We start from the raw sequence: 17,820 nt of genomic DNA, 5'->3' as shown, positions 1-17,820 counted from the left end.
GCCTGTGTGTGTCAAGTTTTTACCAGAGATGAAATTAGTTCTAATAGAGAGAAGAAGAGTAAGAATGTCCAACCTCTGCCAAAATGAAATCTTAATTTTGTGGCCAGAACTAGACTTTTATTAGTTACCAAAAAGCCAAAGTTGGCTACAACATCAAAAATCGGTAGACATGATTACATAAAGAATGTCACTTATATTTAAATAAAAATGCAAAAAAATGAAGCAAAAGAAAAAAAATGAAATGATTTAAAGCATATATCAAAAGTGAGGAAGGAAATAATGGTTAGAAATCGATCAGGGAAATGAACTCACTTACCTGCGGAAGTTGTATCATACACAGTCTACCATGAACCAACGCTCTATGATGGGAGCAACTAAGAACCAATGTTTCTTGGTTACTTCCAGCATAAAATGCTAGCTTTAAACATTTCACACATTTCAATTAAGAAACTTAAAAAATGGGCTAAAAAGAAACATGAAATATTCCTTAAAATTAAGGGTAATACATATATAATATGAAGAGTCATCAAAAAAAATAAGTCGAAAGTGCATGGAAACGTTTACAAAAATTTGTAGGCATCTGATATTGCTGTGACCCTGGGAAATATCTTGAATGAAAAGATCCCAGCACCAGGACATAATTGGTTCTAATCACACGTCCCAAACTAGAAATTGTTAGGTGACAGTTCGATTATTCAATGAAGTAGAGGGATCCTTTGATTCAAGATGTTTGCAGACGTTTGGTCTTAGAAACTTCGCTTGTCTGTTGGATGGACTTATCTTCCCGATTCTGGTTGAGCGTCTCTTGAGCTCAGCTATTTTGAGGTTCACTCAGTTTGTAGGACCAAACTCTCCTGTGAGAAACTGTTCTTAAGATCCCAGACGATAAATTCAATTGCCTTAAAAATAAAATTTGTACTCGTAGAACCTTTTTTCTATCATATTTTATTTTGCCAAGGATAGACAACAAATCTTTCCAAGGGCAAATATGTCCACTTATAACTTAATTAAAAAGAAAGGAAAAATTATACATAATTTAAAGAGAGAAAACAAAACAAATCAATACTCCAAATTAATAGCCCAACTAAAATATCAGATTAAAAAATAGAATGGATAAAGTACAATTTTAAGATTAATTTGATTGATTTTGGATATTTTATTTCATAACGAGAAGCAAGCATTACCATCAGACTATGTGTGGAAAATAATTCAGTATATATCAAATGATATCAAAAATAGATATAGTACAAGTATTTAGTGAAAACATTTAGAATCTATATCAAAGTTTCATTTGTTAACAGTTGGCTTGGTCCTCTGGAACCTAATACTTACCTGGGGGCCCATTATGCAGAAACCTCCTTGTTTTTTTCCCACAGTATCATGAGATCCTTAAAGCTTATAAAAATATTTGTTATGAACTTTGTGGGCCATTTTATGACATGAAATAGAGATAAGCGGTCCCGAACTCTGAAATCCATAGCCAACTAGCTATCGCTGTGTTTGGCTGGGGGGAAACCTTTGGCCAATCACAGCCATGGATATCTGGCCATCAGGGGCATCAATTTTCCCGAATGGCTGTTCAGAAAAATCCAGCAATTCGTTTGGGCCACCCCAAACTCTGACCTGAACTTCAGGTCCGCTCATCTCTAATAGGGAATACAATATGAAGTAGTTTTTAGGGCTCCTCACTTCAGGACCCCAGGTTAGTATGGGTTTTTGTGGAAGGGAAACTATCCCAAATAAATGTATTTTTACATTTTTATGTTTTTCTAAGAGTCATCTTTATGTTTATCTTATGACCTACCTGCAGCTGCCTAAAGCAGAGTGACGTGGGCACAAAAGGTGCCAATGTGATATAGCCATGTGAACCCAGTGCTTAGATAACATGACATAAATCTAGACATCAATCGGGAAACTTTTCTAAATATTTTTGTAGATATTTTTTGATGAATCATCTCATACCAATATAAAGAGTTCTCTAGCATTACAGAATTTGGGTTTTTTACTTGTTAAACAGAAGTTTTTGTAAAAGGTTTTTGAGAAGGTGTGGAAAATGAACATCTACCACAAGCTATTGAATCCAATCCTCATTCCAGTGTTTGACTTCTTTTTTTGTGCAAAAAAATGTATAACCTACTATAATGACCTGGTTGGGATTTATTTACCGAGGTAGCGAGATTATGTGCGAGACCCCATTGAAGAGGGAAATCTGGTGCAATAAATGTGGGTCTTTGTGTTTGTGTTCTTTGAGTTTTTTCGATTACTATATATAGAGTATACCAATAACCTTTTCACTGTTCTGATGATAACAAATTTGGATAAAATATCGCCTTCATAGGCTACAGTGACACGGCCAGGAGGGCAGGCATAGCAGAATTATTTCACGGAGAGGTCAATTCTGCCAAATTGTTAAGGTGGCTATAAACAATAGCCATAAATTGGTCAATGCTTGAAAAATTCATTTCTAATTGAAAAATGTGACACTTAACCAGCCTAACAAGTTTTACTCAATATTGGCTGCTCAATGACACGTTCAATGACATTGGACTGAACGTTTTTGGCAAACGTTTTAACAGGGTAAGATCATATGACTTCTTACGAGACAACGGTGATCAGTTGGCTCTACTCCTAAATCTTCACTCGACCAATAAATGTTCTGGTTGAGCTTGTCCAATCTGATTCACTTTAGACACATTTGTATGGCCACCTTTACCATCTCGGAGTCTTTGTATAGTCCCCTATGTACTGTATAGGTCTGACGAATGTGAAAACTAAGTGAGGAATATGTGAAGAACTGTGTTGTGTGCCGGGTAATTGGACCCACAAACTGTCATCTTCAAATCTTAGTCACTTCTTCAGATGAACCAATGGTGGCACTTTGTGGGTGTAATTATAAGCTTACATATCAATACCTGGAACAAAACATACATACTGTGATATGTGTCACAAACTCTGTGTTTCACAGCTATATCAACATTTGCGTCTTGTAAAATTATACAGTTTATGTAAGAATCACTTGGGTACAATTGACATATGGAGTGTACAGGCATGCTATGGGTACATGAAGGACCAAACACTATGGGAGGCAGGCGTAAAGCAACATCGAGCCCTCCCTATGTTGGAAGACCAGAAAAATCCAAATTCTAAATTGGATCTTTGCCTGTAATTCTCACATTCCAAGTTACTTCAACCACTCGGTCTACAAGACAACTAAGTATGGTAACCTCTCCCAATCATCTCTGAAGCAAATGGAGTTACCATTAAAAAAGATCTCCCAATCCCAACGGAATCACTTTTTCAGGAGTCCATACACGGGATCAAAGTGTAATTCCAGACATGCAGACTGATTCACACTTAGAATTCCCTGTGAGCATTCTACTAGTAATATATATTCATAAGTGTATAAGTGTAGGCTATTATCTGGATTCAGGTCGTAGCCACAAATACAGCAATTTAATAGAGAAAAAATATTTTTTAAAAATCACAATCAATACAAAGTACACACAGTACATGTATATATACGTATCTGTATATATAGGCAAACATACAGTGGTTACAAGACGTCTTTCACTCATATTGAAATTGCAGGTTTTCATGGTGAAAAGCGGGAAATTATGAGAACCCATCTTGGACTCCAACTTATCAAAATACCTGGCAGAGAGTAGGTTATTTAGTGCATATAGTGGTGTCCAGACTCTCCCTTGATAAATAACGTTGGGCAAAAGAAGGATCAGCAAAGCATCATCTCTTCTCCGCACCGAAAGTGGATTAGTCAGGAAAATAAATTTGTCGGAAAAACTAAGGTGGAGCACCTAAAGGTCCTACGTGCTACTCCTACAGTGCTACTCCTCTGTGATAATGTTATGAGTAAAAGACATTTCTAAACTAGGGGCGTTACTCAAAACTCTTTGTCCGCAAGTAGTTTCAGACAAAAGTGTATTATAAAGAAATATTGATAAATTGTAGATGTGACAAAAAACTTTTTAGAAATGTCCGAAAATCCTCCCACCAGTCATGACTAGTCAAGGTGGCAGCAGTCTTAGGCTTTGCACCTTGGAGAAGACCATCTAAGTAGAATCTCTCTTATATGTTTACTGAAAGATGGAAAAGGTCTATCATAATGTATCTTGGTTTCAAGCGTTTCTTCGGAAGAACCTGCAACTTCAAACAAGGAGGTAGACTTTCTAACCACTGTATATACATACAAGAAGATGCATGCAGGTGAGCGTATGGTACAAATGCAGCATTCCTAGAAAAGCCATGCACTTATTTGCATTCACCCTCACCTCCTTTTCTCTGTCGTTAAAGAAAGTAAAAATTTGACATTGATTTTCTGGTTTAGGTTACTGGTTCTATGTCTAGGCCTGCAAATATTTGGTAGAACATTGGGTGGGCTCTTTGAAGATGGAGGAAGTACTGTTACGTTCAATTCTTTTTAGCCATTTTGATTATTTGACGAGAGACCATAGATCAAAGCAACCAAATTAAGCGTAACTGGTCAACAGAAAGCTGTCAAGTCATTGTCAAAGTTGAATGTATTAATTTGTGATGATCATTTTGTTTAGCTTTTATAATGTCTTCTTGTTGAACTTTGGTGGTGGCTTTTGAGAATTAGAATAGACTGAACACCAATCCTTCATCGTGAACTTCTTCCGTTTGGCAATTAGTTCATCTGAAGCACCGTCAATCTTTAGTGGTCTGGTCCTAACTATCAATAACCTTTATGGCTCCCCTTCGAGTCTAGCGATCTCCAAGCAAAGCTAACAAAAATTTATGATACAATCTTCAGAGCTGATGACCCCAAAAGGACAGTGCAACGGCTGGGGTCAGCATCAATTGCAAAATATGCCCGATAGGTGGACCTTCAGAAGGTCAAAGACTGTATTCAGCATTATATGAAAGCCATAGAAGCTTAATAATACCAAGATATTTATCATTCAATAATATGCTACCACAATATCTAGAAAACTCGACATCACGATGTACTGAATTACGCAAAATATACAGTAAAGTAAATCCTTTAGTAAAGGTTGGTAGGATTCAATGAATTTTATAAAAAAAAAAAGAGTCTGTAGGCGTAATCGGCATATAAAACACTCGACTATTATATAACAAAATACATCAGCATAACAATAAAGTAATCTATCTCCTGCCGTAAAAGATTTGGTATCAGCTGTCCATCATGGTTTCACGCTCGTTATTCTGACATTCCAAAAGTGAAATCAATTAAATTCACAGAAAAGAATATAGGCGGTCCCCGACTTAAGGAAACCCTACTTATAGACGACCCCTAGTTCCAGATGACCCCAGGCTGCAATGATCAGCTGTAAAGTGTCTCTAACGAAGATTCATTGATAATCCTTGTTCCCAAGACCGCACAAAATATTTGAAAAAACATTTTCGTCTGGAGTTACACACTAAATATACCAGTTCCGACTTAGATACAAATTCACCTTAAGAACAAACCTAAAGAACCTAAGTTGTATGTAACCTGCATACCTAAAAAATTTAAATTGGGTAGTGCACAAAAAAAAAAGTCAAAAGAAGCAACATTTAAAGGATGGAAAAATCCTCAACACAACAAATTCTATATATGACCAATCAACGTACCACACAGCGAATACCAGATCAGTATTCCAAGGTCATGTTTATCTGATATTTTTATTACTAATACAGTAGGATTTTTTTTTGAATAAGTACAGAAATCTTAACCAGCAGGAGCTTTATATTTTCCATAAAAGGATAATATGCTCATAACCATCAATTAAGAAGACAAAGTTGTCCTCTATTGATCAGATCACACCAACATATTGTATAGTTTATTAAAAATATATACATATTTTAGAAAAATTAGATACAAAAACACACTAGTTGAACTGATTAGGCCACTGAAAAAAAACAAATCACGCAGAGGTCTGCAGGCTTGCTGCACCATGATCATGCATAATGCAGGTCAATGGTGCCCATAAGCTGACTACAGTGTATGCAGCCAGTTCACGGCCCTCATGTATCTCCGTCTGCATGAGGCATAAGACCGTGCTATGAAAATATGGAAATTTAGGATGAGCGGGTGACACAAGAGGTGTAAGAGCTTGTATAAGGCTCCAGCCGTACTTTATAAGAGAACAGAGTAAAATAATTTCCTAAATAAAGATGCTGCTACTTGAACCATCAGCCGCCATCTTATATAGAAAGTCTAAGGTCCATGGGACTGCAGAGAAGCCTAGAATTTGGTATCTGGTGTTTGCTGGATAACAGACGGGAGGAGGACACACGATGGGTTAGTAAAGAGACATGGGACATGCAGTTAGTGAGTGTGATAGGCTGCCTAAAGAGATGGGTTTTAAGAGAATGTTTCAACTTTGGAGGTTGGATATTATTCTGATAGTCCGGGGAAGGACATTCCAGAGACTTAGTGCACCTCGGGATTAGTCCTAGAGATGTTGAAGGGACATGCAGTTAGGGAATGTGATAGGATTGCCTAAAGAGATGGGTTTTAAGAGCATGTTTAAACTTTGGAGGGTGGGTATTATTCTGACCGGGGAAGGTCATTCTAGAGAATTGGTGCAGCTCGAGAGAAGTCCCGGAGACGTGCATGAGAGGTTTGAGTTAAGGTGGAGATTAACCTAATATCACTGGCAGATTGAAGAGCTCGGGTTGGGTTGTTTTGCCTCTAAATGCAGCAGAGGTGGAGACTAAACAAAAAGTGCACCAGCTCCTTTTCTGTCATGATTAAAGGACATCTACCATCAGGATGAATGATTGTAAACCAAGCACACTGACATAGTGGCAGAATCTGCTCTTTTCTAAGCTTCCTATTCTCTTGTTTTTAGTAAAAAAAATGCTTTAAAATTATGCAAATGAGCTTTAGGGGCTCCAGGATCTATTAAAACCAAAGGAACCTTGAGACCTCTGGCTCACTTGCATAACTTTAAAAGCCTATTTTGGTAAAACACAGGGCATAAGAAGCGCCAGTCCTACCAGAGGGGAAACACACCAGTATGTCAGTGTGCTTGGTTTACAATCCTTCATCCTGCTTAGGTTATGGGCAGTGTCTGAGTAACGTTGGTGCACCTACGGGTTTATCTTTCAACCGCATAATCTGCATAAAAATAGATTTTCTCTGCATATTATATCAATTTCTGCCTTTTAAGGCGTTTTATAGCTTGTAACTATTAAAGGCCCTATAAACTGTTAGGATTTTGTGAGCTCAAAAAAAAAAAAAAAAAGACCGTTACTTGGGATGTAGGGTCAGTGTCGTGCAATAGAGACTATTTGGTTAGATAATATTTTTGAAAAAATTACATTAGGTATCAGGGTCAGAATAAAGTTGTGATCCTTCTGCAGCTTGTTTCTACAGTAGAATCATAACTCCGGCCTGGAAAAAGAAGGCGCTTGCTCCTGGGCTAAAAGTGACAATATTATTTTAATAGCGGACTGATCTCTAGGTAAAAATTTTAAGGATAGTTTTGGCATGGAAAAAGGTGTTATAAGGGGATAAAAGGCACTGGTCCATAAGACCCATAGCTTGTTAACTGTTTCAAATCCTCCTGACAGGTTCCCTTTTAAACGAAATCTACCATCAAATCCATCATGATAAACCAGGGATGCATATCCAGGCACTGTGGTAATGGTCTTACATTTTTAATCCATTGCCTCCTTCCCTCTGAAATTAACTTTAAAATGTTGCTATTGAGTCAGAAAGGCTCTGAGGGTGTTACCAAAGCCCATCCATGCTGCAGCTTCACAGATTGTTACACTGTATCTCCCCCCCTTGCTCCCTCACACACCCCTTCTTCCCCTGCCTGATTTAATCTCACTGCAGCACTCGAAGTAACAGCATTACAGTATTACAGCCTGTGAAGCAGCAGCACTGAGGGTCTCTGGTAACAGCCCCAGGACCCCTACAGGCTCATTAGCAACATTTTAAAAATTGATTTTAGAAGGGAGGAGGCAATGGATAACAAATATAAGAAGATAACCACAGTCCCGGTGCCTGGATCTATGAGTAATGTCCCTGGTTTATCAGGATGGATATTGATGGTAGATTTCCTTTACACAACATTCTCTTTTCTATTCTGAACATGTTGCTCAATATAAAGACAACCCCAATGGGCCAAACTGTACTTGAATTTGTACTTGCTCCTCTCCCTGGGCTACTTTATGAGGCCATACCATCAGTCAATACCTTAGATATATTAGGAAGCTCTGGGAATATTGTAGATTCATTTTAAACAGAGTGTACTTTACATCCATATTGGAAAAGCATTTGCTTACCTAACCTAGATTAATATGGTGTTGGTTTCTCAATTCCATAGTCAGAACTTTTCATAATTAAAGAGGTTGGCCAAATTTTTACATAAATTGCCCATGTACCTTTACTGCCTTAATCCCTGAATGTTCATCAACTGATTCAGCATTCTTGCTACTTACTTTTGTGCTGATCTCCGTGGATCTTTGTTTACATGTCTACGCTCTGATGAATAGGAGGAGATGCAGCAGCAGAGTTATGACTCCTCCTGCTCACCCTCCCCTCTTCCTGTGTCAGTCAGTGATACGGTCAGTAAGAGTGAGGCACACTGGGTGACACCATTAAGACAAGGAATGAATAACAAGTAGTTATGTTTATATGCAGAGGGCAGCTATCAGGGGCTTAAAGATGACCTTTCACAACTATTTGAACCAACTACAGTCAATATAGACCTGTGGTTTGGGTTCCCAAATCTGCCTGTATCGGGTCTCTAAGTGGGCACCATGTAAAAAAAACATTCATACTTACGTAGATGTCCGGAGAGGCTAATCAGACTTGCATCTGCGTCCATGGCACGTCTCTTTGTGCGATGCTGTGTGAAGCTGAGATTAGACCCCGACTCCATTGTGTATGCATCATACCCACAGCGCATGCGCAGTGAAGCCTAGGTGTACCACTCCGGCTTCACTTGCAGCAGAGCACTGGCAAGTGAAGCTCAGGAAGGAAGGGAAGTATAAAAGTTTTTTTTAATATTTCGCCCACATAGGAACCTCATAGAAGGTGATTTGGGGAACGAAACCACCGGTCCTCAAGGACCTGCGAGTGGCCAACCCTTTAAGAAGGAAATAACGGATCCTGGAAGATTGTGTCATGACTGCTGGGGTTAGGAGTCCCCTAGACCCCATAAAAGATGTTTCCAGTTACAATACGGATGAGGAACATGTGGAGCTTCTCCAAAACAACACTTTTGGTGAAACGGTTAGGAATCAAAAAATTATGCAGGACCCTTCTACCGATAATTATACAATATCATAACATACAGTCAGAAAACATATCGTATATTGCACTTAATATGCAATATACAAACCGAGTGGTCTCATGTTCTATGTAAGAACAAAAAAATCCAAACACAAACACAAATTAACACAACGAGTATGCGGGTACGTAACGTCCACGACAAGATCTTGTACAAGAAAAAGATGAAGATATAGGATGCACACACATACAAAAACACAACTATACAACAGAACACACACATAAAGTTAATGAGTAGAAGAAGACCACAGTTATGTCCATGATGTGTAAAGGAAGGGGATGCAATGAGCTTCGAAAGACTCAAGAATCTTGTCCATGACGCCGATACCGGTGACACATAACTCATACAGTACCACGGATAGAAGTATATCGTATATAGTAAATATCTTGGTTAAAACAAAAAAAAAAATCCCACAACAAGCCCTGGTCACTTTTCACATCAACTACTAATGGTGTTATGGGATCACATGGATGCATTTGCTTACTTAAAGCCAATGAAAAAGTGGTGTAAAAAAAAAAAAAGTACAAAAAAAAAGAAAGATTACAAAATCATCACAAGACAATAATAAAAGAGTAAGAAGTCCCCAGATCAATGACACGAGAGACACACTACGACAGTCAATATGGAAAAGCGAGAGAGTTGAAGCAAAGCAAAACCACAGAATCTATGAAAGGGAAAGTCAAAAATACAACCTGAGAAAAGGAGGGGGCAGCAATCCAAATGTCCTGGAAAAAAAATGTGCGATTGTTTTTTTATCAACTGGTTTCTTTCAGCAAAAATTAATCATGTCAGGTGACAGATGAGCACACAGACACACACTCAGTACCCTGGCATGGCAAGTCATAGGCATCAGTGAACGTCACATCATTTACGGCCTGCTGAACAATTACGCAAAAAACTTCTCACAACAAAAACACAGAGGAACCATCACGTTTATCGGATGGATGACATGAAGAAAAGAAACCGGATGAAGCAATGATATGACGAGGAAATGGAACGCAAAATAAGGCGGTTACTTGTTCCAAGGAGTTTTGCAAATACTTACCTGATTCTTTCACAGATTTTTTAGAGTTTTTGCCAACCTCTATGGTTTTTCCTCAGGAAACGTGTAGGGCCAACACCCGGCCCCTAAGGCGGGGGAATGTTTAACTCATCATAAATACAGAGCACTGAGACGAAACTAGTTATTTCCTAAGGATAGGCTATCACACTTTCATTTTTAGTCAAATTAAGTAAAAAAATAAAAAAAAATCTAATGAAATTCTTCTTATGGCAGTTCTTAAGACGTCATGTGAATATTTTTTTATAGTCTTACTTTTCTTAAAAAAAAAAAAAACGATTAAAGAAAATCAACTATCAAAATACTGCTGTATGTGCTTAAGGAGTTTAGTTGGTGAACTCTTCTCCTTTTGGGGCCAAAATTATCTTCTGACGTGATTCACATCTCAACAAATAAAAAGAAATGACATGTAGAAAGTGGATATTCCGTAAGCATATTAATAATCTGACAACTAAAAAAATAAAATGGAACAAAACAATTATATACAACACTTTAATCCCGCCTCCAACAGTAGTAAAGAAAGATTTCCCTTGCATCCAGAAAATGCTAAATATAGGATGCAATGAGATCTAACGGGCCTTTTACGAGGATACGTTCTGGTTAGTCTGCTAAAAAAAAATTCACCAAATCGTGAAGTGGAGTACAATCCTTAATAAAGTCGCATTTCCAGGAATTGTGACTATTTCCCCACTTATGCGACCTTGGTGAAAAGGACATGAAGGGGGTCGTTGTGGGTCATGGAGTGGGCTAAAAGAACATCAAGAAGCTGTGTGACGGTGTGGTTATGTTTGCTGCTTAACGGGCCAAGAAACTGGCCACCATTGAGTGAACCGTAAATTCTGGAAGAATTCATGTTCCTAAGTTCTATTGGGTTGGACAACAAGACAATGACATATAGGGCAAATGTAAGGTGTTAATGATGGCATTGTGGGAATAAGCATTCCCACAAACTTTATCTAAATGTATCTTTACACAATGGAATTTAATACTGATTTTTGACAATCCATGTCGAATTCCAATGTTGTGAATTCCAGAACTGACCATATACATTTTATGGAATTCACATGGATTCTACTGGAAATATAGGACACGTGCTTCATTGAGCAGTTCATCAGATAAATATTCTGCTGACCAACAAGACAATGCTTATTGGCCGGCTAATTGGGTTTGTATTGAACGGTGTAGGGCAGTGATGGCGAACCTTTTAGCGGCCGAGTGTCCAAAAAGACACGCAAAACCCCCTTATTTATCGCGAGGTGCCAACCAAAAATTAACTTACTGCTCCCTGTTCTTCAACAATCATATTGGCCTCCTGAGGACAGCAACATAGTAGAAAGATGGGAAATTTGCATCATTTTAGCTTCTTTCCAGTGTCCCTCTGTAGACCTATAGGGGCCAGCAGGAGGTCCTCCAAAGATAATTCGGCCTTGTCTATTTATTCTCCCTCTTCCTACAGTCCCAAGTAGCAAAGTAAGTATCAAAATATGACTGAAAGCAGCTTCTTTTAAGTTGCTTGGAACTGCAGGAAGATTCTTCGAGTCCTGTCTGGCGTGCTGGAGTGATGGCCCGGGTGCCCACAGAAAGAGCTAGGAGTGCCGCCACTGGCACCCGTGCCATAGGTTCGCCACCACTGGTGTAGGGAATATCTATTCAGGGGTCAAATCTCTGTAGAGAAGTGATGTTGAAGATTTTAGTTGCCGAATCCTCAAACTACAGCCAAAAAACAACTATTGCTCCCTTCTCTGTCACAGCTTTCAATCGTATTGGCACCTTGAAAACACCAATACCGTTGAAAGAAGGAGGGTAAATTCGGGTTATCATTGTAGATTCCCTCAAGAGTCCCCAATTACAGGAAGAATTGCGGGGCAGGAGCTCCAATGCTAATCCAGCCATATCCACACCTCCCTGCTCCTCCTGCATTCCCAGGAAGTGTCACTTAAAAATAACGTTGAACACATCCTGGGCTACCCAGGACTGCAGGAGGAGGCCTTGAGTAACTAAACCTGGCAAACTCTTTGCTGGGGTGATGGTCTGGCCGCCCACATAGATGGCTCTGAGTGCTACCTGTGGCACACATACCATAGGGTTCACTACCAACGACTTAGAGGAAAGGGCTTATCTACTTGTTGGTGCAAGTCATGGCCGGTGTAAAAGAACCTAAAGGCACAAAGTAATTATTAAGCAAAACAAAACCAACTAAAATAAAAGGGATGGTGTATTACACACGGAATATTATATGTCGCACACCTATTATTGCCCCAATTAAAGGACAGCTAGAAAGATATTCACACGTCAGGTTGGTCAGGGACATGAATTTCACAGTGAGGGACATTGGAAAGTAGACAAACCCTTGCAAGTTTTGTAGTGGCCAAACCAATGTCCTACTGTGTTCTCATTTAGCAGAAGCTTAGATGGATAGTTCATGCTCCAATGCCCTTCACTGTGGCAGAGATTCTGTGAAGAAGAGCGAGCCAAAATACCTCCTCTGTTTGAAGATGCGAAACAATTCCGGAGTGTGACAAGTACATGACAAATACATTCTCACGCCACTCTATTATCTAATATCTATCTATTGTACAGTCATTGCACTTCACAAGTGAAAGGGTCCTGGCACCGATTTTGCACTGTGGCCAAGAATCTGGGAGCCGACTCTGGCCAGGTAAAAATATGAGCTATACAAACCACAGATATACAAACGCCATATATTAAAGCCAGAAAGACAGTTGTTGACGCTATATGGCCAACAAAACTATAGCCAGGATATTTATGCGTGCAGGATTCTGGGCCAGATGACTGGATCTCGTATTATTCCCTGGCAGCTGGGAATAGCTACTGTAGCATCACAGCACATTAATCACAATGTGAGATGAAACACAAAATAAAAAGAATTGTGAATAATAACTAAACCCTGTCACAGTGCTAATAAAAAGCTGCCAGCTTCTGTACATTACAAAAGGAAAATACTCTGGCCCCATGCTTATTAGTCTGATGAATTACGGAGCAGGATTGCCTCCCGACTCTTAATTTGTAGTATACGATACCAACTGCAACTTGTCAAAACCACATCCTACAAAAGCTATACCTGGTGGCAGGTAGGAATACTATAGGGCAATGTTTGACCCTTTAACAGGCCATGTAGCATGGTTAGGATGTAAGCCAAACCAGACCTCCTTCCGCAGACAGTTGACTTGGGGTGTTTGGTCCAGTCTAAATCAATTACAACCAAAGTCTAATAGATCCCCTAAAATGTCCACTGATTTATTGGCTATTGCCTACATTTCGAGAGCTCAGCATCTCCCCCGTTATCATACATTACTCTGACACACGGTAGAAGACACCACCACCAAAAACAAATTCAAAAGCTATTTATAAAGGACTTTTATTAATCTTAGAAACCCTAAACTGAATCTGAAGCCACATGAGCTTTACTAGGGATCTAGAACCTAACCCCACCCCAAACTCTATCACATCATCTTTTCTATCAGAACATAGGTTTGTTATAGATTCCTGATCACGGCAGATAAGTGAAGATCAAGTGGACGCAAGGTGTAAAAATATTAACCCACTAAAGTAGAATTGCCATTTCTGTAGTTTCTTTAGGTAACAGGACCTACTAATACTTCTCAGAAAGAGCATAACTCTTGTCCAGGAACTAACTAGAGGGCTACTGGCTTCTGTAGCAAAAGACCCGTTTTCCTACCATCAGACAACACATTGAACGTCTCAGAGATACTCAAAAGGATGCATGAATTTTAAAGAGGTCAACTTGTAAGATGGCATTTGCATGGATTGGTCAACCAGTATGTAAAGCTCTGACAATGACTTCACAGCATTCTGCAAGGCCTGATACATGGTTATGTTTCACCTGTGGACCTCAATACACTAGTTGGCTCCAGTCTTGAGATCTGCTCTATCGGACTAATGCTATATGAGTAAAAGCAGAAAGCTCTTCTCGACTAACTTAATGTATAGAAACAAAAAGAGCCTGGATAAAGCCAGGTCATACAGTATAATTCTACTGTGTTTGGAGTTTGAGTAAAGTATAATATACTCCATGTGACCCGGACAAAAAACCTATTTCATGAGAAAAGCCCATAACTGTACTTAGCCCTTACTCATACTTGCCGCATGGTGTATTTACATAGATCCAGGAAGCTGAAAAAGGAAAATGTTTGGGTGGAGGCAAGGGGAGAAAAATGGCCATGTTAGCCATAGGTCCTCACCATATACCTCACCATATAGCACCTAATATCTCAGCTTTACGGATCCTATAAGTAAAGTCACACCGGAATTCTTATGTTCTAGGGCAGGTGAAAAAGTTTGACAAAGACCTGAAAATGGTTGAAATATAAAATAAAGACTAATAACCTCACTGATCCCCCACCAATATCATTTTGACACTGGACAAACCACTAGGAAGTTAGTGGTCCCTCTGATTAAATCATCGTCATCATCAGTGACCCGCCTCTGTCAGTGATTGGCTGACCAGATTTGCCGGGTATCGGGAGATCCACTAAAAAGAAAGACCAGTGAGACACCTGGACAGCACTGGAAAGGGAGTGTTGAAGAGGTGAGTATATATCTTAATTTTCCACCCAGTCTCAGGCCTTTGCAAAATAACCCACTTCTAGGAGTTTTCCTAGGAATTGGCATTGATGGCCTATCCTTCGAAGCTACTGCTACTGTGTCTGGAATATTACTTAAGGTGTCTCACTGAACATCTAACGATTGTGGGGTCCAGTTAATGGTTACAAATGGACAGGCCATCTTTTTGGAGACCACCAATTAATACTAAAAATCATAATTTTCTCAAAAACATAAGGGTTGATAAGATAACTGAGTCTAGGCACGGGACAAACTCTTATTTTTGAAATATCAACTTTTTGGTGAATTAATAGCGAGCATTTCAGATTTACAATCTACATTTGTGATTCTTACAAACAGCCACAGTGAAAATCAAACAAATGTCAAACACAAGAGCGAGGTGAGCATGCAAATATCCAGATTTTTGTCCGATACAATCATTTTTTTTCCCCCCAACTTCAAGGCAAAAAAAAAAAAAAAAGAAACACACGGTGGAGGTGAGGGTGAGCGTGTGAACTATGTGGAAAGAAAAAAGAAAATACGTGCAAGTATACCTCCGAAACACTATAGGTGGATGAGCAGGAAGGAAGCCGAGCCTGGTTGTGCAGTGAGGGAAAAGAAAACACGGTTAAATAAGGAATGGCGTCAACGGAAGAAATTCTGTAAAGGTGGATCCAGCACAAAAACAATAGCAGGGGGTTCATTTAGAATCACAGACAAAAGATTTTTTGATCTTCAATGAGACATTTTTTTTTGCTACTTAAAGATGCATAATAATCAGCCAATGGGAGCCAAGGCTCTCTTTTTTTTTTAAACTAAGGATTATAAAATATATGCATGTGCAACATGGACAAAGATTACACATTAAATACGAACTTTCACTTTGCCGACGGCTTTAAAACAGTTAATATATAACAGTTTACATACAATGCACGTTTCGAGAACAATAAACAGGTTTGTTAACATAACGATCAACAACATTTTTGAAAAAATTTTATATAGCAATGTTTTTGCATTGTGGTTCTTCATCAGCTGCAAAAGTATAATTCCCAGTATGTCCTGACAGTCTTTGGAAATTGCGAGGCCATTCGTGGCACCAGTGGTCACATGTCACACATGCCGACTACACCGAGGCCACTGATTGGCTACAGCATACCATCACTGCCATGAATCAAGTGAAGACGGTCAAGTTACTGCCTTAGCAATGAATTGAGCAATTTTGCAATGGGTTGTACTTACAAATTGCCCACCACTTAGATACTATACAGGATTTTGTGTTGGCATGGTAACAGACAACAAACAAGCCTACTGCAGTCTGATCCGGTGGTTAAAAATCCTTCCATCTGTCCTTCCGTTTTTTCAACCGTAGTAAAAAATAAAGTAATGCCAAAAATCCCCCAAATATTAAATATTACTGTGGGCAGAGATAGGTTTGTTTGTTGTCTGTTTGTTGTAGGTATGTTAAGGAGCTGAAGACGCAAAATGATAAATTAATTTTAAATCAGACAAATTGCAAAGTTTCTCCTTTTTTTCAAGGCATGGAGGCCTTTTCTTCCCGAAGGAATTTGATACTGTTTCTAATTGCTCTCATAGGCCATTATATACATTTTTTTTTAAAATAATCACCGGTATCAATGAACAGTCCACTAAAGAGGCCCTAGGGCAGTGATGGCGAACCTTTGAGAGCCTGAGTGCCCAAACTTCCACCAAAAGCCGCTTATTTATTGTTAAGTGCCAGCACAGCAATTTAAGCAGAAATTTATTTATCCTTGTTCTTTGACAACTTTTAATCGTTCAGCCTCCTAAAGACACCAACGCAGTTGAAAGGTGGAGGGCAAATTTGCCTATCATTGTAGGAAGATTCTTTCAGTCCTGTCTGGTGAACTTCATGCTAGGGTGATGGCCTAAGTGCCCACAGAGAGGGCTCCGAGTGCCGCCTCTGGCACCCGTGCCATAGGTTCGCCACCACTGCCCTAGGGCAAACAGATTGAAAAATCTTGACACTCATAATTATAGAAAAGACCCAAATTCATAATAATGTGTGCCATGTAGCCCCGGAATAAAGTTAACCAACAAACAACATAAGTTCATATTTGATACAGTGACTGATACAGGAAGTAAAGTAGAACAACATCGGCATGCTCGATATAGAACGCACACAAATTACAGCAGTAACAACACTTAACAAGAAAATCTAGATAGAAGACGACCTAATGGAACATCTACATGTTCTCAAGGAAGACACGAAGTCGACGGGAAAAAAATGTGCGCTCGAGTATTTAAGTCGGTGAAAAAAATCCATGAGAAACTTCTAATTACAACCACAAATTTTTTTATTATGTGGTCAATCTAGGCCACTGGGGAAGCTATATATTTTTTACAAATACTATGCCAACTATTTTAATAAAAAATATAAGAGTTCATGTCCAAGTAAGAAATTCCAACCTCCGAAGAGTTGGCCAATCATAATCATGGCTAGTTGTTAGAGGCGTTAACTTGCTGGATTGGCTGTAAATCCGGAAATAAGTCCGAGTCAGGAGGAATCCACCCAAACACCGAACCTGCACTTCGAGTCCGCTCATGGAACAACCACTTTCATGGGTCAAAGATTGCTTCATGAAAGCCAATGGTTTCTTTCTTTTTTATTAGCTTTTTGTTTTTATTTAATGTCGCATAAAATATTGATCTACGCATAGAAAACTTCAGTTGTGACTCAATGGTCCTGCAATAGGGGGCTTAATGTCCTTACATCCCGGAGACTATAAAAGTCAACTGACATCACTCATTCCTAAAACCATAAAGCAATGTTATCCTTGTATTGTCTATGCAAACGATGCAGGAAGAAATTAGAAAAATATATATGCAATTCAATTGAATAATAAAAGCTAA

The 17,820-nt window shown here is 39.0% G+C and overlaps 1 protein-coding gene across 30 annotated transcripts in view; it reads right to left on the bottom strand.

Annotated features, from left to right (window-relative positions):
• Positions 1-17,820, bottom strand: part of GPHN (gephyrin) — a 231,199-nt gene that overhangs the window by 16,159 nt on the left and 197,220 nt on the right. For 15 of the 30 annotated variants that reach the window (XM_072115197.1, XM_072115191.1, XM_072115194.1 and 12 more), the window contains 2 exons: positions 15,486-15,527; positions 9,980-10,012 (listed from right to left, as the gene is read on the bottom strand). The exons of 4 other annotated variants lie outside the window; for them this stretch is intronic. In XM_072115197.1, coding sequence (XP_071971298.1) covers positions 9,980-10,012; positions 15,486-15,527 — 75 coding nt within the window. The remainder of the gene's footprint in view (positions 1-9,979; positions 10,013-15,485; positions 15,528-17,820) is intronic. 11 more of the 30 variants (XM_072115192.1, XM_072115200.1, XM_072115198.1 and 8 more) reach the window with 1 other exon arrangement.

The sequence above is a fragment of the Engystomops pustulosus genome, chromosome 7 (genome assembly GCF_040894005.1).
Source record: "Engystomops pustulosus chromosome 7, aEngPut4.maternal, whole genome shotgun sequence".
Taxonomy (NCBI): Eukaryota; Metazoa; Chordata; class Amphibia; order Anura; family Leptodactylidae; genus Engystomops; species Engystomops pustulosus.
The sequence above is the reverse complement of the archived record's forward strand: the minus strand, read 5'-3'. Positions and strand labels throughout refer to the sequence as shown.